The sequence below is a fragment of the Cyprinus carpio genome, chromosome A14 (genome assembly GCF_018340385.1).
Source record: "Cyprinus carpio isolate SPL01 chromosome A14, ASM1834038v1, whole genome shotgun sequence".
NCBI classification, from domain to species: domain Eukaryota; kingdom Metazoa; phylum Chordata; class Actinopteri; order Cypriniformes; family Cyprinidae; genus Cyprinus; species Cyprinus carpio.
Window position 1 is genome coordinate 26,337,326 of NC_056585.1, and position 23,128 is coordinate 26,360,453.

The 23,128-nt window shown below is 36.3% G+C and overlaps 2 protein-coding genes across 4 annotated transcripts in view; both read left to right on the plus strand.

The window, feature by feature from the left end:
- Positions 1-2,477: 2,477 nt before the first annotated feature.
- cxcl14 (chemokine (C-X-C motif) ligand 14) lies at positions 2,478-8,178 on the plus strand. Its single transcript, XM_019098159.2, has 4 exons — positions 2,478-2,732; positions 3,821-3,926; positions 5,745-5,858; positions 7,056-8,178. The coding sequence occupies exons 1-4, from the start codon at positions 2,669-2,671 to the stop codon at positions 7,069-7,071; spliced, it is 300 nt and encodes a 99-aa protein (XP_018953704.1). The 5' UTR covers positions 2,478-2,668; the 3' UTR covers positions 7,072-8,178.
- Positions 8,179-9,222: 1,044 nt separating this feature from the next.
- Positions 9,223-23,128, plus strand: part of fam13b (family with sequence similarity 13 member B) — a 48,048-nt gene continuing 34,142 nt past the window's right edge. For 2 of the 3 annotated variants that reach the window (XM_042770389.1, XM_042770388.1), the window contains exons 1-6: positions 9,225-9,419; positions 17,066-17,224; positions 17,722-17,902; positions 21,104-21,313; positions 21,522-21,699; positions 22,679-22,823. In XM_042770389.1, coding sequence (XP_042626323.1) covers positions 17,752-17,902; positions 21,104-21,313; positions 21,522-21,699; positions 22,679-22,823 — 684 coding nt within the window. In that variant the 5' untranslated portion in view covers positions 9,225-9,419; positions 17,066-17,224; positions 17,722-17,751. Of the gene's footprint in view, positions 9,420-17,065; positions 17,225-17,721; positions 17,903-21,103; positions 21,314-21,521; positions 21,700-22,678; positions 22,824-23,128 lie in introns of all 3 variants that reach the window. The other variant, XM_042770387.1, reaches the window with a different exon arrangement.

Below are 23,128 nucleotides of genomic sequence, written 5' to 3' on the forward strand. Positions count from 1 at the left end.
ATAAACCACAACCAGAGATCTATGCATCTCCCTTTCCTAAATAATTATACGTCTGAGACAATATTCCATTCATTATCAGCTGTGACAATCTCAGAAATCTTTCTTAATCCTCGTCTCTGATCACTTTTGCAAACAAACATTTCTCAAAGATATGGAGGAAGGATTGTATGTCAAAAATGGCGTTTGGTTTAGACGGGTCTTATAGACATACCAAGAGTAATTGCTCCAATATGCTTGCCTGGAATGAGTTACGTATTGTGGAGGGTCAGTCAGGTCCTTCCATATACCTGAAGAAAGGTGACGCAGTAATCAGTGTTTTGCATTGTTGCCAGCATGTGGCATAAAGTGGCAGATTTGATTCATTAAAGCCGTCTTTAGAATTGGGTATGTTTATTTTACATTCACAACACCATGCATGTTGCCTCCTTGTTTATGTAACCTGCTTATTGCTGAGTCTTCTGTCTTCTGTATAAAGAGGCATTCACCAGTTAAAATGTTGTATTGATGAGCACACTAAAAACTGAGTGTCATTGCTAAAATATAAAGCGGGTTGTATTTTAAATTAAAAAAAAATAGACTCCTTAAACAAAGCACTCAAGAAAGATTTTTTTATGGTTTAATTGATAAAGTAGTAGAAATACTGTTCAAAATAAAGATAAAATGTATTGTGACACTTTGTGGTTGGCGAACATTAGCGGATCATCTTCATCGTTTATGTGATGAAATTGTAGAACATTTTTCATTTAGAAATTGCTAGTAAATTTCACAATTAATCAAAGCAGCAACAAATAGCAAATTGATTAAACATTTTAAATGCAGTATTTCCTTCTAAAACATACTTGATAATCTTCATTTACAACTACAATTTTTTTTCTTTGTATTGTTTTCTTAACAGTAATTTGATTAAAATATTCAAGATTTATTTTCCTTTGATGCCTGATGTAGCTGTCAGTGGACAGTCTCAGCATTATGACGTAACAATAAAAAATATATATAGCTGCCTATGTTTTTGGTATGACTGACAACATATATGCCCTTGACAGTGGTAGCTGATTTGGGTTAAAGAGGGGCATTGGCATTGTCTGTTACCATTAAGTCTCTATTATATCCAGTCAGGCAGAATGAAGGGCAGCTTCACATATGATTTTCATGCTTTTCAGTTCACCCAGACCGTTGGAGGGGCCACAGACAGACATGAAATGGACTGAGGCATGGCTGATGACGGCTGGGATGAGGCTTTTGTCCGCAGACACAGATACTCAGATGGTTCGCTTCATGCATTGCAATCATCCATGCACGAGGAGGAAACTACAGTAGAACAGTAGAAACAGTCTTCTCAGGGGTATCATTTACAGAGCCAAACACTGTTAGGTGCCAGTGCAGAAAACAATAGCTAGTTTTATTCATCACAGTGACAAGGAAATTTTAAAAAGATGACAAATTCAAGTATAAAGCATTATATATTTATATATATATATATATATATATATATATATATATATATATACATATATATGAAAGTAAATAGCATAGATCAGTACATGCAAACAGCTTACACAGTGTTGTTTATATTGACTAAAATCCCTTTGCATGTCTCTAAAGTGCAATATTCAAATAAAAAATTTGCATCTACAAAATGTTTGAGAATTGTTGACTTATGTCTTTTAAACCTCACAAATGTAGAAGTCCTCATGAATTCATGCTCACATAAGAAATAAAATACTCTTCGCTATATTTTTTAATTGCTCATTAATAAATGTTAACCTTTTGATTATTGCTGATGCCTCTAGTAATTATGTGTCTGATTTTTTTATTTCATTTTAAGCCAACCATATTTTTAAACAATAGTTGAGTTAAATAAAACAACTGTCAGTGCTCCCCCAACATTTTTTGGAGTGTATTACATTTTTATGTGTATTACTTAATACTATTTTCACCAACAACCATGTGATTAAAGCTATTTTAAAATTTCTGCAAGATGTAAAAATAATTGTTCATTCACAGCCAGGTTTACCTCATTTTAGTTCTTTCTTATTGATGTCTCAGAAAGACTTTTTAAAACCTAACCTGCAAAAAATGTTTTATACTTCTAATCTAAGATGTTCTTGAGATAGCACTCCTCTACTAAAGACTATATTATGTCCAGATTGTATAGATTTAAAAACAAAGAGTTTGCTAAACTGAGCCTTATTTATTCATGGGACAAGAATCAAGGAGAACAAATTAAGAGAGACTCTTTAACAGGAGGCATAAAAGCCAATGCAATTATCTCCCCTGACAACGAGCAGACTCTCCTAATAAACTTTTTAACTCAATTTAATCTCTTATTCTCTGGCGACCGTGTGCCAAAACCTAGAGTGCTACCTACCCTCGAATGCATGCACACGGCCCAAAAAAACCTGCTTTCTAGGTAGGCAGCTCGCTCGGTGTGGAGACGCAGCCGCCGTTAATGCGTCAGCGGGCTCTGCATATCAATGAGGCGCTCGAGCGTGTGTTTATAGAAGCTCAGAGCGCTCGAGAGCACATTCAACCTGCTACCGACCGACATCACAGAGACAGAGAGCGCGTTTCTCAGCACACTGACACTGTGTGAGGATCTCGATTTTTGGATTTGAGTGCTACAAACAGACCAGAGAGGCTGCTGGAGCTTCTCAACAAAATACTGGGGATGAATCGCTGTACAGCCGCTTTGCTTTTGCTGGTTATCGCCGTTTATTCACTCAACACAGAGGGTGAGTGAGTGTGTGTGTGTGTGTGTGTGTATGTTTATTATTTACTTTTTTTATGTTGTTGTTGTTGTTGTTTTATGGAGTTCGCGGTGATATGCATTGTTAAAGCGTCTATCAATACAGAATTTGGCGTTTTTGTTATTTCAGTCTTATCCGGAGTGCATGATTTTGTTCTTCTATTTGATCTTTTTTTCAACTTTCACGCAGAATAACAGCGCCAACTGTCAAGGATCTCCACTTCTTCTCAGACAATCTAGTTCATTCGGCAAAAGTTGGCCAGTGATAGTAAATAGTGGCTCTTTGTGTTGCTGGATGAGTCTTGTTGGCTTCTGTCCTGAGAGGCTGTTTAGAGATGATGCTGAATGGAGCGGAGAAGATTGATGAGGATTAGATGTAGGTCACGCGTCTTTCAGCAGCTCACCTGCCTCATGGTCAGAGGGAAACCAGCAAATGGCACTTTAATGAATCACCACGCCAGTCTGCTGCGCTGTTTGCTGATTTTCTGTACAACCTCGTTGTCAGTTCATTTTAAAAGCGTTTAAAAGTTAGAAAATGCTGGTACGTGTCAGAAAGCATCTGTAGATGGCCATGGCATATTTCACAACAAAATATTTTCACTAAAAAAAATTAACCTGATCAGAATTTACCCCATTACTTTAATGCAAAAAGTAAACAAATAAATTGTCAGTTAATACAGTAGTGAAAGTCATTGTCTGGTCACAATGCTAAAATCAGAAAACAAAGCTATTATGCATATTTACATTTATAATAGCTCCTTGTCCTTTGCTATTTTTTTTTTAAATGACATTTAAATTAACACTTAAATTATGCTAATGCATGTAAATGCAAATAACATTTATGCATATAAGCTTCATTTTCTATAATGCTGTTTTATTAAATAAATTAATTGGGTACACATTCACATTGGCTTTTTATTTTAGATTTTCTTTATGCAGCTGCGACTTCTTTCTATTTCTATCTTTTCTATTCAAATATAACTTTCGTTTGGGTGCAACATGAATTGGAAATCTCTTGCCAGTTTTTGTGAGATCTTTCTCCAGACTAAACTGTGCCTTTTATCCATTTCTTAGCGTATAAGTGCAGATGCACGAGAAAAGGCCCGAAGATCCGGTACAAAGATGTACAGAAGCTGGAGATCAAGCCTAAACATCCATACTGCCAAGAAAAGATGATATTGTGAGTGAAAAAAATAAATAATTATATCTTTGTTTTGCAAAGTGTGTTTGGTGTGTGGTGTATTTTTATGACTGTGTTTATAAATTGCAGTAAGTTCTTTAACTGGATAGCAACTCAGTAATGATATATTTATAGAGCAGCTATATTTCTAGTAGGCTTTAATAGAGTAGTCTTATAATAAGAATAAGAACAAAAATAAATAAACCATGCTTTAGGAGATGTTTGTTGATTATCCTTAGTGCTGTAAAAATACTGCAGCTCATAAGTGTCGGCTGCCCCTAGACCCTACTAGATAAAACAGCTCAGTCCAGTCCACACCCGTTTAATCAGCTCTAACCAGAATGTAGCTGTCTAGTAATGGCCACCAAATACATCTTGGACTATCTAACGGCTATAAATGACAATCTTAGATCAGCTATTAAGCTTGTTAAACCAGCTGCCAGCATAAACCGTTTTAGCTGGATTTTCCATTAGGATCCATATGATACACTTAGAAGATAGTACAGTCAAAATGGACTTCAAATTATTTAGTATGTTTATGTTGTGACAGTGCATGAAGCCCAAACAGTGTTTATGAAGGCTGTAAGATGCAAACATTTGTGTTTGTGAAAAGCTTGTCTTTTTGATGGACGTTACCATACACTTTGTTCCACCTGCTGGTCATTTTAGGTATTGCAGCATATTTACAGCGCTAGAGACTTAAAATCAGTTTATATTAAAGTTGTGTTTATATTCTGAAGTTCAAATTAATATTATAATGATCGTAGATAGATTTTAATTTAAGTTTTCAAAAGATGTTTTAGTATTATAGGCTTATTACATATGAAGAAAGAGAGTGATCTATATGCAGTTTAGATCCAGAATGTTTGCTCTGAATTGTGGATTTAAAGTGAAATTGGTCTGATGTGAATTGTATCGATTAATTCACTATATTTGAAGTGCACAGATATTCTTAATTCAAGTGCTGTATTGATAATTGATAATGTGTGATAATTTGAAGATTACAATGTATTTCACCTGTCAATAATACTATATTATATATTTTGAATAGGAAGTGCAGAAATATATTTTACATAAGAATAAAAATTCTATCAGTTTGTGGCTCACTCAAAGTTGTTTTTAGTAGCCTCAAATTTTTTGGTAAGTAATCCCTGGACGTTTAGCTCATTTGTCTGGATTTGCATTGGTGAGCTCTGACCTCAGTGAAAAACAAACCCAGAGGACTCTGCTGAAAGTGTCCCTTCTCTTCAGTTCATGGATTCTGAGTGTGAGTTTAACATTCTAGAAGCTTCTCCAGTCCCACAAGAGCTCCTGCTCTGCTTTAAGAGGCCAGTAAAGAGTTTGGAGTCAACAAACATGTTCTTTTGGCTGCGCAGGTGAATAATAAAGTGAAAATCAAAATAAGAGAATATAGGCGTTCTTGGTGAGATTCCAGCGACGTGGTAAATATCTTCTTAATAGGCAAAATAAGCTGTGGTATTGAATTCTGCTTTGAATTTGTATTTGATTACCAGTCTGCAGTCGTGACGATTCACCCTAAAAATAACTCCGAAATAAAGATTTGTCAGGATTTGTCCATTTCTGCCTTGGCTTCTGCATATAATTTGAATGATGATTTTAATCAAATCTTTAGTGCAAAGTTACATTATTAACCTATAAAATAGCATTGTCACCATTTTTATGATTAATGACATGCAGGAAATGTATTAGTGTATCACTGCTTAATGTCTTTGTTGCTTAAATGACCCTTAAATGACTTAAATTTACCCATCTTCTCCTCCCATCCACTCACCTGTGATTTTTCCCATGTGTTTACAGTGTCACCATGGAGAATGTGTCCCGTTTCAAAGGGCAAGAGTATTGCCTGCACCCCAGACTCCAGAGCACTAAGAACCTTGTCAAGTGGTTCAAAATCTGGAAGGACAAACACAGGTAGCGTTTCCATCGCTTCTGCATTACTACATAGAAACAACTGCCAGCCAGCACTGTGAACGTAAAACCCAGGTCAAAACCCAAATGATTCATGCAATTTGACATGTTTCCAAAGTTAAAAATTCAATAGATATTCAATAATAAAAAATGATTGTGGTTGTTGGGAATTGGTTGATAAAGTAAGAGCGATTTGCAATGTCAGCTGAAAAGTAAAACATAGTTAAAAAAAGGAGGAAAAAAAACATTTTCTGTTGGATTAAACTGCTCTAATTTTGTGTGCAATAATAAGGTTTTTGCATCTTAAAAGGAGCAGAACCTCTTAAATTCATAAAGTCTTCTTCAGTATTTTTCTTTACAAATATCTAAACATCATTAAATCAATGTCTTGAACAAAATCTAGTGGGCTTTATGCTTGAAACAAGAGCAAATATCTGTCAGTGGGGTATGAAAAGTAAACAATCAAACTCACTTCATTTTAATCAATTTCTCAGAAAACATGACTTTATTTTTTTGGCTTCTCAAGTAAATGGATCTTGATTTAAGAATCTTCAGACACTTGCACTGAAAACCAAGAGAAAAATACTGATGAAGGACAAAATTTTTCTGTCATGTAATGACAAAACCGTTGAAGTTATTTCTATATTCTAGTGGTTGAGAGCAGAGGTATTCATTCAAGTGCTCCATTCAATGTAAATTTCTTTACTTGGTCTTAAAAAGGTCTTAAATTTACATTGATGAAACCTGCAGAAACCCTGAGTAGAATGAGTAATAGATGAGGTCATACAGTCTTAAAAAGGAATTTAATAATACTCTAGAAAAATTACAGATTTAATGTCACCATGAAATCGAAATTTATTTTTTAGGGAATGTTGCAGTGTCTATTATAAATGATTAAACCATGCACATTTTTAATTCCTGTCCCCTCACAATTTTTAATCAAAAACCTTAACTTTCCCTCATCTACAACAGCAATCCAATCAATTCCTAATAAATCAAATAAAATCCCGCCGACTTGATATGTCTCACCTCAGATATGTCACAACAAGAAAGAAAAAAACATCACTATTTCTGTTTCATGCTGCATGTGCACTCAAATAACTGGACACCACTAGGTGTCAATATAAACCCAAGCAAGACAGACAAAAAAAGCCCAGTATTAAACCTCACAAATAATTAATTGTTTTTGTCCCTTTGTAGGGTGTATGAGGCCTAAACGCTCTTCTTTATGCACAAGGCTGAAAACATTGCGGGACGCACAGCACCACCAGTGAACTGGGGAAGACCAGAGGACCAATTTTTTAAAGCATGACAAAGCATATACACAGACAAGCTTATAAAGCACACCAGACATTTTATTAAGTTCTATTAATGTGGAATAATTTATAGTCATACAAAAATGTTTCCTATACAATGTAATTATGAGCCAGATGTGCAGTTATGGCAGAGAAAATCCCTGTGAATCAGCACCATCTGTAAGAAGTGATCATTACATTTTTGCAACGTGTAATGTTTTCTGAAGCAGCAGTTCTCGGTCTGATTCGTTGTGTCGTGGGGTCCTGACACTTAGATTTGGATACTGTCCGGTTTATAAACTACTATCCGCAAGTGTCAAAGTAGATCTTAGAGTTGTCACTGTACAAAAGAACAGAAATATCGAGGATGGGTAAATATGCCAACATTCAGCTGGTAAAAGAAGGCAAAATATTTTTCCTCACAATCATTTTCAAAAACTTGTTTCGCATTGATCTGCCCAAAAGTGCCGGAGGAATTTTTTTTTTTACTTATTCACTTATTACATTTGGATTTTGAAGTGAAAGAGACAAAGCTGCATTCAATATTATCAACCATTTAAATCATGTCAGACTTTATATTTACACATATATACTTCGGTGGAAATGTACCGCCACACGTCGAGCACATGAACTTTGGGGCCTGCAGTGGGTCTTGTGTTTAAAATGAATCTTTTTATTTAATTTCAGCCCTCCTATCAGCACATTATGAACTACACGTGCCTCCTCTTTGAGGTGTGCAGGTTTTGTAAGCTATTGTTTTTATTTGTTTGGTATGACTGTGTTTTTTCTTTTTGGTAAATGTAATGTTTCTCGTCTCTTCTTGTACATCAGATCGTATGTATAAGCACATAGGTTCTTAGCTTGTTAGCTTGTTCAGAGTTTATTAGTGAAGCCTATGTATTGTATCACAGAATTGTTGTTTTACTATTTAAATAATAGAAATGTTTATGTGTTTGAACTGACCCACCAAACACAATTTAAGTCCAAGAAATGTAATCTTCAAGCACAGCAATAAACATTTAAATAAATCACTGTGTGAGTCTGCTTTTTTATTGCTTAATTGTTTATTTGAAAGTTAATTGTGTGATAGCATAGTTTTGTATATAGTTTAGTGGTATAGGTAGCCTAAGAAAAGAGAACAAAATTGCCACAGTTTAACAGTTTAGATTGTATAGATACAGTGGTTGTACAGTGATGAGCTCATGCTGAGATTAGTCTATGGACATCAGGGTTATTATAGCAACTAAAAAACAAAAAATAAATAAATAATGATAATATTTTTTATTTATTTATTAATTTAAATAGTTTATTGATTACAGTATAAAACAATGGTATGATACATTGTTACTGTTATTTATATTATTTTTTTTTCTGTTATGTGAAAATTAGTTTAACTGTTTACATTTTGCTAAAAAAAAAAAAGTAGGCTGTTAAATGGGACTGGGACAGCTTAGCCTGTTTAGTGTGACCTCCTCACCCCAAAGGTCAACGTGTGTTTAACAAGATATGTTTATATACAGAAAATGATTTTACAAAAAAAAAAAAATGAATAAAATGTAAAGTAAAGCGTGACAACTTGCCCCGGCCTTGTCTATAATATACGATGCATGTGCGGAATCAAACACTGGGTGGCACTGAAGTTCCATGTTAAATAATATTCTGTTGTGCCAGAACAGCTTTTTAGGCTGTTATGAATTGCATTAGCTGAGTTTAGTTTTTTATTTCGTTTAAAACATAGTTTGTGCATCTTTTTGTATTTAATGCAGTATTTTACCTTGCAGTTCAGTGATGAAACACCGAAACTACTATAATGAGTAGGCTACTACTAAAAACTACAACATTTCTGTCTCTGCTTCTGTCTAATCAAAGATGCAAAAAATAATAATGTGGAAATATAATGTAAAATAGACATATCTGTTCTAGATTCAGTGTATACACTATGCTTTGGCAATGCATTGTAACCATTTTAAAGCACAAGCTGGATTTAATTGAATTGAGAGAGAGCGAGAGAGAGAGAGAGAGAGAGAGAGAGAGAGAGAGAGAGAGAAAGGGGCGTGGTCAGTGTGTCTCAGGAATCGCTGCTGTGGGTGTGTAACTAACACTGTCTCCATTCCACAGAATCAACTAACGTTACTTAACAGTAACACTGGCCATGCAAGGCCATCACTGCAGCTAGTCTCTGTCATTATTAATATCCATATCGCCTCCTTTGAACCAAGGACTACTGGAATTATTCGGTTTGCAGTCGTTTATCGTCCGGTTTGACCTGGTAAGTGTGGATGCTTTAGAAGAAGCGGCTTTAGCGGATGCTAGCAGTGGCGTTAGCCAGCTGAGGGATCGCCTCACAGCCATTCATCCTGTATTTTTTCCACCAAGTTATCGATTTCCGCTCTGTATTGTTGTGTTATGATGTTTGTGTTTTACGCCTTACATGTTTAGTTTATTTCTGCCTTCGTGTAAAGTGCGTGTATAGTGGATTTATCGCTGTTTTTGTGCCTTGACAGCAGGAATAACGTTAGATGTTGACAGTGCTAAGCTACGAGGCTAACAGGAGAGCGCAGAAAACCAGTGGTTTTACAATAGTGAGAATCATTAATTTGTTTTTTTCGAGTGTTTGATTTGCTTTGGTCACAGACAAAGATGCATCAGGTTTCAGTAGATTTGCGATTGTATTTTTATGTATTTATTTTTCCGCTAGAAAGAGTGAGACGCTTCTGTAAGTTGAGTGAAATTGTTTACAGCCTGTAACTGTCAGAACCACATCCTGTCAATAGAAATAAATATTCGTGTGAGATGTTAAACATGCATTCTGAAATAAAACAGAGTGCTCTTGGTTCCTAAAATAGCTCCAGTTTCGTTTAATTGGGAAGTGAAACCCGAATCCTGCGCAGATCTGTTTCTGGAGCAGCAGCTGAATAGCATTGTGCTGTTTAAAATAGATTATTTATTTAAATGATTTGACCTTGTTTTATTTTAACTGTATAAACAAATGATTTTTTGTAATGCTAAAATATAACGTGTATTTCTTTACTTATTAAATATGTCGTTAATTGTTTTTCTTATACTCATGTTAGCACTGTACTATTAGATGTATTTAGTCATTTGTTGATTTTTTTTTATTTTAATACTTTTTTCCTGTTCATTTATTCAGTTTATTTTTTATCTATTTATTTTAATCAAATTGTATTTAAATTGTATTTTTTTATTATTTATTATTGCTGTCCAACGATTAATTGCGATTAATCGGATCCAAAATAAGTTTTTGTTTACATAATATATGCGTGTGTAGTGTGTATAAATACACACACATGCATGTATATATTAAAGAAAAATATAAGAGAAATTTGGATATTTATATATAATATAAAATGTATATGAATATAAATATATATTAATAAATGTAAATATTTTTTAAATATATACATGCATGTTTGTATATAAAATAAATATACACACACATATTTTAAGTAATCAAAAACCTTTATTTTGGATGTGATTAATCGCGATTAGATTAATCAATTTACAGCACTATTATTTAATAATTTATAAATAAAAAAAAGTGCACTTTTCTTTTTTCTAAACATTTATACAGAGCGCCTTGCACTCCTTTGCAGCCACTGGACCCCAGTTCAAAAACCCCTGGAATAGACTATATAGTGTGTACATTGTGAAAAAACCTGCTATTTGTCTTTGCTTGCACTTCGGCACAAAGCTTTCAAATGTGGTGCCATTTACAACATCAGAAGGTTCAAAGAAATTCATAAAATCCTGAAAAGGCCATGGAAATGTCTGCTTTTTGTAGTATATCCAGTAAATTTATCCAGCTAGAAATGGCTCTTGTGTGTGTGTGTGAACACGATCTTGGATTTAAACAAAAATCATTTTCTAGTTATAACAAAAAAATGGAAAAGGCATGAGGCTGATATAATAGAGAAGCCATAGAAATCCTGTGATTCGAGACGATGCTAGATTGTGTCCTTGTACGTCAAATACATTTTCCATGCGTACGTGAGTGATCGGAGCAAAATCATTGACTGCTGTCCCTCCTGTTGCTATATTGTTGTGATAGCCGCGTGATTTGTAGTCCAGCTGGGCCAAGCAAAACCAAACGCATCAGATCTCCCAACGAGCCACGGACATGATGTCTGAAAGACTTGACAAACCCTTGCTTTCACACCAGCTTGAAACCGGGCTGCTCGTAGGCTTGGATTCTAGGATAACTTGTAGCCATCTTTGGGTTTTTAGCTGCTGTACACATGGAGATAAGGCCTTTAAAACCTGCTGAATGTGTCTTGTTCAGATTACAGCTAAACCCAGCTGTCCTTGAGGAGATTTCAGCGCGGCTGCTCGGCTCTTTTCTACGTGACAGACTCTCTTTAGATTCATCCAACCGCCTGTCATGAAAACAGTTGGAGCACCATATGGGTTGTGAGCTAGATTACGGGTAACTGCTTTCATTTGTAACGCCGGTTCTCTGTTGTAATAAATGTGCTCTAGTATGCTTGCTGTACAAAATAGCAAAATCATCATGCATGAAATCAGATCTTGAACATTGAGCTGAGCGATTATTGCTGTGGTGAGCACGGTCATGTGATGAGCTGCTTTGAATTTTTTTTTTTTTTTTTTAGATAGCAAAAGTGAAAGCTTTGAGTTTGCTTCCTGTTGGTTTTGAGGAGGATATGGCTTCATTTCGGACGGCATTCGATGCTGAAGAATGAGCTAATAGACCGAAGAGGGGGAAAAAAATGATGTCAGTGAATAAACCGCAGAAACTAGGCCTACATCATTACTTCAACCGTCAGTCATCCTGAAGAAGCATTTGCATTTTGTAAATTAGCCTTGATACTTGCGTCCTATTTCGGTCAAATGGACCCCAGCTTTAAGTGGATGTGGCATAATAATCATCTGCAGTGGTGTGCCCACTTCATTTGTCTTGCTGGTCAGTTTCACCCAATATTTGCAAATGTTGACAACAGCAAGCTTATTCAAATGGAAATCCCATTGACAAACATTTGCTTTAAGCAAATCTACACAAAACCTTTTCTCTGTGTGTTTGTCAGCTCATGCTGAGGAAACTGGACAATAAAAATCCCACAGACTTACAATGAAGAAGGAACCTGAGTCATATCTAGAGACCAGAATATCATAGAGATGGGCTCTTCTGACTTTACTTGGGCAAACCACATAGTAAAGCTCTCGTACCAACCACACAGAACACCCAAGCATTGTGTCAGCAATTGCAAGCAACACTTACAGTTCATACTGGTGATTTTTAGTTTTGTTTCAGTAACGCATCTCCAGTAGGGGCTTTCACACAACCTTTTCTGGAAAATGACCAGTAAATTACGCTTAGAGATCTTCTATGAACAGGGCATTTTTGGAAATAACTCTAAATCAGCGCTGTCAAATTGTCTGGGATAAAAGTTTAACAGACCTTTAGGTAATGACCTTAACGTTTAAAGGTCATTTCAAATTATTGACGTCACAAAGCTATTTTAGAGCTGATGTGTGCATGTTGTCTGTTGTATGTGTGAACAGCAGATACAATGTGTTTAGAGTCCCTCAGCAGTCACTAATTTTGTACCTTATAAATCATCTTTGATCATCAAAATGACACATTTAAGAATAATTTCTTCATTCCTTGAAATGGCTTGAATGTAAACCCCAAAGTATACTAGGTTTTTGACTGATGAAAATGTCATTGTACTCTTTGAAACTAAAGTTGCTGCTGTCTCATAACCCTCTCACACTATGCGATTGTCTGTTGTTGTTCGGTCTGTTTAGTTTTGTTTTCTACTCTGAAACGATGGCACGGGCCAGTGCTGCCACCTTGTGGAACAATTGATTAGTGCAAAACCAAGTCAGTGTGCATGGCTTTAACTCTACATCCTCACCTCATTTACTATACACAAAAAGTAGTCCCCGCCTCCACTCAGTCACATCAGCTCGGACTACCTGCTCCACTTTTACTCAGTTAACTGAAGAAGTAAACATTACACAACTTTGTAATTCCAAAAGAATGAGAGGAAGAGCCAATTATACTGGGTTGTCTGCAAGTCTGAATTTGTTGGAATGGTAATTGCACAAACCATGTTCCTGTTTGCCATCTCTGACAGCCGCCTTCCAGAAATCAACAACCTCAGGTAGAAATGGTTTGCTAATGATACGAAAAGCCCCATCCTGCAAGTTGATGGGTTGATTGGTTACATGTTTGTGTTGGTAGGAAACGTGTGGTTTCAAACCCAATCTTAGACTGTATACAATATAGTTTTGAGGAGAAAATTCTCAGCGGGGTCTGCACATGGTTTATCCTTTAATATTAAAACACCAGATAGATATGTAAACAAAATAAAACTTGATGATCAGAAAAGTCCATTTGAGTGTAATTTACCAAGTTTGATGTGTGAAAGTGGCCACTGACTGCATTTGTTTCCTATAAATACTGCTAAATTTATTCTGTAGCTCCATGTCGCTTAGTCTTTTAGGTCACGAGCAAAGACAGACGTAGGTTTAATGAAGTTGTTGTCTTAATCTGCGCTCTGACCCCCGCTGCTCTTTCTCCGGGTCCCTTCAGAACGTTGTCAGCAGCTGATTAGCTAAATTTGCAGTTTCTCTCGTTTCCATCCTAATGATGAGCTCCGCATTCAGTGTTGCCAGGGACCACCACACTGCTAGACTGGCATTGCAAGCGTCAACATCCGGATGGTTTAATAAACCAATTGGAAATTTCCATTCTCTGTAGAGCTGGGTAGGAGACTCTTAATCAATAATATCAATGTCAAAGACAAAACTTGTGTGGCCTGCTGGTTATTTATGATTTATTTAAATGTTTCAAAGATTTATTTGTGGATCAGCTTATCTTTGATGGTCAGGCTTGATAGTTTTTTTTTGTTGTTTTTTTTTTGGTGAATGGCATTTTTGAAGTCACATGACGACTCTCTATCCAGCTTCTGCACAACATGGGAAACTTTCTTTTTCTCGTATACAACCCGTGATATGACCCATACTCTTTGTGACATAGGACCTCAGGGTTTTTCTGTTGTGTGTTTGTCCTGATTATTAAGTTACTTTTTCCCATATTTCCCGTATTTCAAAACTGAAAGACACAGGCTAGCACCTGCTCTTGTGGTCACTTGATTCATATTTAAATTAATAATAGGAAAATAATATCTGGTTTTTATTTGATATTATTATTAAAATGCCATATTTTAACGGGAAAATTGACATGCTATGGTTTAAATGGTTTTCTGTCTTGCATTTTATCACTCAAAATGATGGATGTCATGTAAAAAATAGATTTTTTGGAAATTGGCAGACAAGTAATGCAAACTTATTTACATAAGGTAAACATTTGACTTGTATGACTAGTAAAATGATAATTTGTGCAAGCCCCAATTTATGTAAACTTATGTAATAAATGTAAAATGTAAAAAAGAAAAAATGTTAGAAGTTATGAACCAGAAATTTAGTTGGATTAGTGACGTAATATTATAAAAGTGTACATATTTAAAGTGTATGCACATTAACTCAAAGCTTTTGGACTTATCCACTCTTGTAAACAATGTGGGAAAAGATGGAAGAGGATTCGGTCAGCAATTAAATTACCAAAAAGTTTTGCACAGGTGGGAGAAAAACAGACATTCTGGATTCGGACAGCAATAAAATCACTGATTAGCTCCTGCCAATGTTTAATAAAACCAGAAGCTCAATCTTTGGGAGTAAAATCTAACAATTTATTATTAGCCAGTGGCTAACATCAGACATTATTTAGTCACCTGGTGCAAAACTTAGTCACATGAGAGTGATTTACTCGCTGAGTAAAGGTTTGAGGTGAATTAATTGCATACATTTAAAGAGGAGAAAAATACTAAGTAGAGACATTTCACTGCAGTGCTGCCTTGTGAGACTGTAAAAATTAATATCAAGGGTTTTACTACTAGTCCCATAAAGTGTTATATCAGAATTTGAAGTATTGCATTCAGTCCAGTTCCCCTGATTGCCTGTTACTGGGAGTTACCTGATTACCAGAAACAACCGACTGATCTAGTTTTAACCTTGAGCTCCTCATAATTGCATATCTTTCTAAAGACGTCCCAAAGATACTCACAGTTATGAATTAATCATTGGCGTTTGAGCTTTGAACTGTGTGCTGTAAGTGGGCTGATAATCTCCTTGTTAGGTTATCTTCAGGACACTGCTGTTCCGGGGAATGTTCTGGAACGTTTGCAGCCGCTCTTTGTGTATCTTTCGCATGCTTTTCGTTGACTGCATCTACAAAATCTCCAAGTAACCATAGTGAGACAAACATCATTGCAAACATCATGTCACCAAGGAGATGCGGAGAGATTTGCCTGCAGAAAATTCCAGCATCGTCCCTTTATGTGTTCTCCAGAGATCTGAGGAATGAGCCAAGGTCATACTGTGCTCTCTGCTAACTGTCTCAGTGCTGAGCCGCTTTTAGCTTCTCTAACAATGGTGAACATTGTGAGTGAAAGGTCATCGCGCGTGATATGTGGGATTAGAAGCGTATCTACTCTCAATTGTCTGCAGACTTTAATATCTGCTGTTAGGGGTCAGTTCGCACATCGTTCCCATTCGTTTTTCGGGACATTTTGTTCCCGTTCCACATGGTGTCAGGCAGCTAGTCGTGCCTAAAGCGGTAAAGTGGCACAATGAAAATGCTCTCAACATCTTAAAAAGTCATTTGTGTAAAAGATAGTGCAGGTAATGGAGTAGATCTATTGAACTGTAACAATGTGTATTATTTCAGAGAAAAGGTCCATTCTGGAAGACTGCTTTTTACCTAAAATAGAGGTGATTGCAGCACAGTACCATTCAAAAGTTTGGGTCAAAAAACTAATTTGTTACGTCACAAAAGATTTCTCTTTACAGTAAATACTGTTCTTTTGTAAATCACAGTTTCCACAAAAATATGAAGCAGCACGACATCGATAATACTGTTTCTTGAGCAGCAAATCAGCATATTAGAATGATTTCTGAAGGATCATGTGACACTGAAGACTGGAGTAATGATGCTGAAAATACAGCTTTGATCACAGGAATAAATTACATTTTACAGTATATTCAAATAGAAAGCAGTTATTCTAAATTGTAATAATATTTCACAATATTACTGTTTTTTTTTTTTTATCAAATAAATGCAGCAGGCTGAGTATAAGAGACTTCAGAAACATTAAAGGGGATAGTTCACCCAAAAAAGAAAATTCTGTTATTAATAACTCAATCTATTGTCGTTCCAAACCCATAAGACCTTAGTTCATCTTCTGAACGCAGATTAGGATATTTTTGATGAAATACGAGAGTTTTCTGATCCTGCAAGAAATTGTTCAGTAAAGTGATGTCCTTACTACCTTTCCGTGCCTTGAATGTAGTAGTTCCCTTGCTGTCTATGCAGGGTCAGAAAGCTCTGGGATTTCATCAAAAAAATCTTAACTTGTGTTCTGAAGATGAACGAAGGTATTACAGGTTTGGAACGACATGAGGGTGATTAATTAATGACTGAATTTAAATTTTTAAATGGTAGGTTTATCATGTATTTGGAATTCTAATTTCCTCGTTTAGACTCTTGGAACACTTTTATTAACGTTCCTTTTCAAAGAAAAATGAAAGTGAAGCATGAAGGCTTTCAGTAGCATGATTGGAAACCTTGTTTGGATTAAAATTCCACTTAGTATTAAATGTGGTTCATGTGATGCAATATACAGCAGGGTGAACAGATTGCTTGCTGTATTTTCTTCCTAATTGAGATTTAAACTTCACTAGATGTGTTTTTCAGACCACAGATGTTCATAAGTGGATAAGTGGTTTGTAAATTTGCCCCAGCTCATATGAATCAGAATCCGTTTTGATGCATTTGCTGATGCTGCTGTTTTTCATGTGTTTTATTTCCTCCAGCTTAACCACTAACGTCCTGAACAGGATTTGCGGTCTGTCAATGAGGAACTACAGGCTCATCTTCTGCCACAACCTGAAGCAACCATAGATGAACGATTTGTTTCCTACTAGTGAGTGGAGCAGGAGATAAAGTGAACTTCTGGGCATTTCTACAACAAGGTGAGAGCTCGGCTGTGCCGAAAAAATCAATTCATGTTGCAATCCTACTTGCTAAGATAAGATACGTGAGAGCAGCTGGTGTTGTCATGAAGACATCAGGTATCTCGACAGATCAAGTTCAGATTGTATGTACATTTCTGATCATGCTGAACGCTAATCAGATGCAGTGGCGGAGTTTTTCCTTAACACGAACAGCTTGTTCGCTGTAGCAGTATGGTTTGTGTTGGAATTTGCATGTTGGAGGAGAATCGCAGCCACCTGCTACCATCAACTAAACCGGCGTGCCGCATCTGACGGCTGTACAATCCGTCCACATGACAGTCGCTCCACTCATTTAAGCTCTCTTTGCTCGCACACGATAAGAACCGCCGCTTCCGAGATGGGAGAGGTCCCGCTCTAATTTTCATCTTGTTTTGTTCTTGTTGTCTGGAGTTGTTGTCTGAGCTCGCGCCCCACCCCTGATAACGTGACCTTGTTCTCGGCATCTCTGTGTGCAGACGGACTGAAGCAGCCAGGCTGTGGAGGCGATGAGGAAGAGCCTCAATACTTCCCTCAGCGACTCCCTCAGCACGGCCAGAGTGTTTGGGATCCCCCTGGAGGAGGTGCAGCAAGGCGGGCAGCCAGGACATGAGGTCCCCCTGCTGGTCAGGAGCATCGTGGAGTACATTGAAGAGCACGGTGAGTGAGGGGGGACCCTGGTGATTCCTGGTACTTTCTTTCTAGCCTTTCAGGGCTTGCAAAATCGCTAGCCTGATGTCCCGGGGCTATTGTGTTTTCCAATCGGGCTACCAAAATGTATCACCACCCTGGCCGACGGGCTATCTTGAATAGTGATGTAAAATTCTTAACTTTATTCACGTTGTTCACTCGCTTGTAAGGGTGAAACGGATCGTAGTTGATCGTCTGCACTTGTTTCTAAGGCTTTGTCTTGTCTCCAAGGTACACAGAATTGATTCATCTTTCGCATATCCTTGTTTCTGAATGAACACATACACACAAAAGTATCTCAAAATAATTGTCTCTGCATGTATTCTCGTAAACACAGTCAGTTTTGTCTTAAGTGAACGTATACATTGGAGAAAGAAATCTCCTGTGCATTATATTGGATCCATGCATTCGGCCTTAAAGGGGCAGCAGCCTTTAAATACCTGCTGTTCCATTAGTGCCACCTGCTGTCAGAGAGTGACATTTGCTTCTGATTCACAAAGCTTAAAAAAATTTAATTATACAATCCAAAAAAGATGTATTTAGCATCTTTTTTGTATAGTAATTCAAATGGTTGCCTCTGATTTTAAATAGAGCACAGACAAAGCCTTTGTTTATATGAAGAGATTTCTTTTAGTTGTATAATTTTTTTATTTGATTTGGGATTTGTTTTAAAATTTAAAGTTAGTTTTATTATTTAACGTTTCAATTTCACAACGAAATACGCAGCATTTTGTCTGAGAAATAATAAAAGGACACCTTTTCATTTATAGTTTGTCTTAAATATCATTTTGTAAAAAAATAAGTTGTAAGAAAATTGTGTGGTGTAATCTGTATTGTGAATTTTATTGCATCGTAAGTTTATTGAATCATCTCTATATGCTACTAGTTTTTGCTGATCATGCTGATTTGTCCACAGTAAAGATCAGCTGATGTCTTTTTTTATTCTGGCTAGTTAAATTCATTTTGGGCTACCAAAACCTGAAGAATGCCTGCCCGAAGGGCTACCAGGGATTTTGAAATTTTGCGAGCCCTGCCTTTGTTTATTTGTTTTTGGTTGTCGTCAATGATAGAAGCATTATAGTTACTGAAACCATTTCAGGGATTGAAATGAAGACAGACCAGAAAGTGCATATTTACCATTTGAATCATGGTTTTAGATGAAATGAAAATGAAAATGAAAATGTTACATATACATATACAATCATATATCAAAATACATTCAAGAATATATTCAAGTCAAAACATGGTCATCAAAGAATGTAAACTAACTTTCTTTTTTCTTTCTTTAAACATAGATTATAATATTCAGAGAGTTGTGAGTTTGTTGTGGTTTTGGAATAAAATTATTATTATTATTATAATTTTTTACGATCACATTATTTTGGTTGTTTTTAACTTCATCAGTTTGCGTATAAAATATACATTCCCTTTCAAAAGTTTGAGGTCAACAAGACTTTTTTTACTATTATTATTATTATTTAGCAAGGATGCATTAAACTGATCAAAAGTGTCAGTAAAGACATTTTAAATGTTCAAAATATTTCAGACAAATGCTTTTTCTTTTGAACTTTCTATTAATCAAAGAATTCTGAAAATAAAATAATGTTTTGCATAAAAATATTAAGCATTACCACTGTTTGATAATTAATTTCAGCATAAAGTTCAGCATAAAAACAAATCAGCATATTAAAATGATTTCTAAAGGATCTTGTGACACTGAAGACTGGAGTAATGATGCTGAAAATGTATTTTAATATATATATATATATATATATATAAACAGAAAACTATTTAAAATTGTAATAATATTTTCACAATATTACAGTTTTTACTTTATCAAATAAATTCAACTTTATTGAGCAAAAGAGATACATTTAAAAATATAAGTAAATAAATTCTTACCAACCCCAAACTATGAAAGGTTGTGTAATAAATATGATTATTATGAATAAATAAAGGTTTAGTCTCAATTATGCAGCAAGGTTGTGTAACACAAGAGTATATGATCAAAAAAAGCATTTTAATAAAGTGAAATTGACTAAAAGTAAACTTGCACAGTTGTTACTTAAATAGATTATGTATATATATATATCTGTATTTATCAAAATAGCAGAGCATGACATTTTCATCTGATAAAGCCAAAAATGTTGTTTGGTCTGATTGCACGATACGATGGCTTCCTTGCACTCCCTGATCAAAGATGTACTTCCTTTATTGTGCAACATCGCAGAGTTAAAAGTGAAAATAAGAAGATTATTCTGCCCGAGGATTTTATAATGGCACTGTATTATTACACCGAGTCTCTCACCTACTAATTAACTGCTGCATGTAGAGACGTAAATGCCAAGTCCTTCACCTTTTGCTCTTTTTCAATGACTGGAATCTGCAAATTGCTGAACTTCTCACTCGCACATCGAGCAGACTCCCTTTAGAGAGATGAGGACTGCAGCTTGATGTTTAAACTGCAGCACGGGCAGGATGTTGAAACTACGTTGGCAGAGCTGTTAAGTCCTTTAAAGGGCTTTAGCCGCCGCTGTTGTCTCCAAACACCAGCTCTTCCTCTCAGAGTTCAGCACACTGGCATTTCTCCTCCACCGTTTCATACGGAAGGATGTTTCTGTACTGAAGCTTATTTAGACAAAACAGCAAGCATCCCTGTAGCTTCGCTGTAAAGTTATGTACACGCACAGAACACCAGGAATGGGAACTGAGACAGTCCAGCTAATGCTGATTTGCCAGCTGAGCTTTTAGGAAGCTTCTGATCTGATCTGGCAGAGATGTAGTTTGTTTTAAAAGTGCAGCACTCAAGAAGCCAGCCGTAAAAGTATCCATTATTGGTTTTTATTCAAAACATTTGGGCCGAAGAATGTAAACTCGTTCAGTCGTGAACTTAAACATAAAACAAACCAAAAAAAAAATGCCAGGGTTATTTTTAAAAAGAAACAGCAGGACTGTTTCATCATCTCGTAGATTGCAGACGGAGACAACGCAGGTGAGGTTATCATGCTAACACATCTGACTAAAGGGATTACGAGGTTAACAAGCAACTGCTCAGCTTAGTCAGCTGCTCTCTGTGCAGTGATTCAGCGATTAAAGTCTCCTCCGTGACATGTTTATACGTTATTCTGCACATTGGTTCGTCTGAGTGAGCTGTGTGTTTGTGTTTTGTAGGAGGGCTGCACCTGGGTCTGTTTCTAGTGAACGGGAACGCAGAACGCGTGGAATGGCTCAGGCAGCGCTACGACAGTGGCGTTGAAGTGAACCTGGAGAAGGAGGCCGACCTGGCGTCAGCGGTCAGTCTGCTACGCCTCTTCCTGCAGGAGCTCCCCGAGCCCGTCATCCCTGCAGGCTTACAGGCGCAAATAATGCAGCTTTATCAAGGTGGGTGAAGCTCTGTTATCCTACCAGCTGTCCGAATGGGCTTAATTTGTATCTCTCTGCATTAGAATGCTTGCTTTACCTTCTGGAATGATCTGGCAAATTGATAGCCTTGTAATATGATTGCATCATCAAAGCATGGCCGGTGTCTTTCACACCTTTGCATCAGACAGCTCACCACGTATCGTAATAACTGTTTGCTCTCCTTTAGACTACAGCAGTGAGGAAGAGCTGGGCAGAAACATGAAGTACTTCCTTCAACAGCTGCCGCAGGTCAATTACAGCTTGCTCCGCTTCCTGTGCCGGTTTCTGTCTGGTGTGGCGTCTCTTCAGGAGGAGAGCTGGAGCATAGGAGCTCTCGCTGCCGTCTTTGGGCCAGACATTTTCCAGTAAGATGCTTTTACATGGATTTAGTGTAGTAACACTTAATGCACCATGATATTGTGGGATATTCATGTGGAATTTTATTATATTTATATAAAAAAAACCTATAAATTAATGTAGACATGTATTGAAGGAGTAGTGATTGTTATTAAGTTATAGCATTTATGCATTTGGACTTATCCTAAATGTCTTTTTTGAAATATTTGAAAGCATACTATTCTCACAAAATCTGAGAAATATAGTAAAGAAGGGTTTAAAATTCTTCCATTTACATGTCATATGTAATGTGATAATTACCCATCAAAATGACCATGTTCAGTCAGAAAACAGGGAATTCAGTATATTATTAAAATTATTTTCTATTACTAAAGGATAAATATTATAATTTCTCACTGAAAGCTAATTGAAAACATCCACCCAACATTTAGAGGTAAAATCACAGCAGTAAAAGGGTGTTCAAGAGATGAACAAACTGAAAACTCTTCTGTACAAATTGCCATAAACAGGAATTTTTTTTAGTCTCTTTAACCTTTGGTGCAAGTCAGATACAGCGTGAAAGAAACCTCAGCGTCGCCAAAGCACTGAAAATCACCTACATGCTTAAAAACTCTGTAAATGTATGTTCTTACACTTATTTTCAAATAATTCAATGTAAAAAAGCAATTGACTGTCTTTTTTGATCAATTTAATGGATGAATATTGGAAGGTAGAAAGCCTTCTGTGTGAACCTTATGCACACCAAAGGGTGTTTTCAAACAGTTTTCAAAACTGATTCCCAAACATTAATGTTTTAGAGTACAGAATATGGTCTGATGCTCAGACAAACAGAGCAATATTTTGAGAGCACCAAGAAGTCAGTGTTTACACTTGAGGAAAATATGTCTACGGACATATTAAGCCGATATAGAAGAATGTATTTTAACACCATGAACAACAGCATAACACTTTCTTTTTAAACTGATTCCCCTCCTATATGTTCTGCAGTTTAGACACAGACGTGGAGGATCTGAGGGAGCAGGAGTCAGTCAGCCGTATTCTGGCAGAACTGCTGGAGAACCAGGAGGAGTTCTTTGATTCGGAGGACGAAGACATCTCCAACACCAATGACTACAGCTCCATTAATGACCAGGTGAACTTTCTGTCCTATGTGTTTCAACAGTGCTGTCATTACAATTTGTGCTACTACTGTGAAAATCTGATGCTATTGCCCTGCAAAGTTAATGACAAGGATGTACCATTCAGTCGACCCCTGATCTCTGCCGGATGATATTGTAAATCACACATACATAGACACTAAAGGCCCGTTCACACCAAGGACGATAACTATAAAGATAACGATAAAGATATAGTTCTAAAAATCGTTTTCAGTATTAAAGAACAGCAGAGTCCACACCACAACTATAACGATAAAGACAAAGAAAAACGATATCGTTG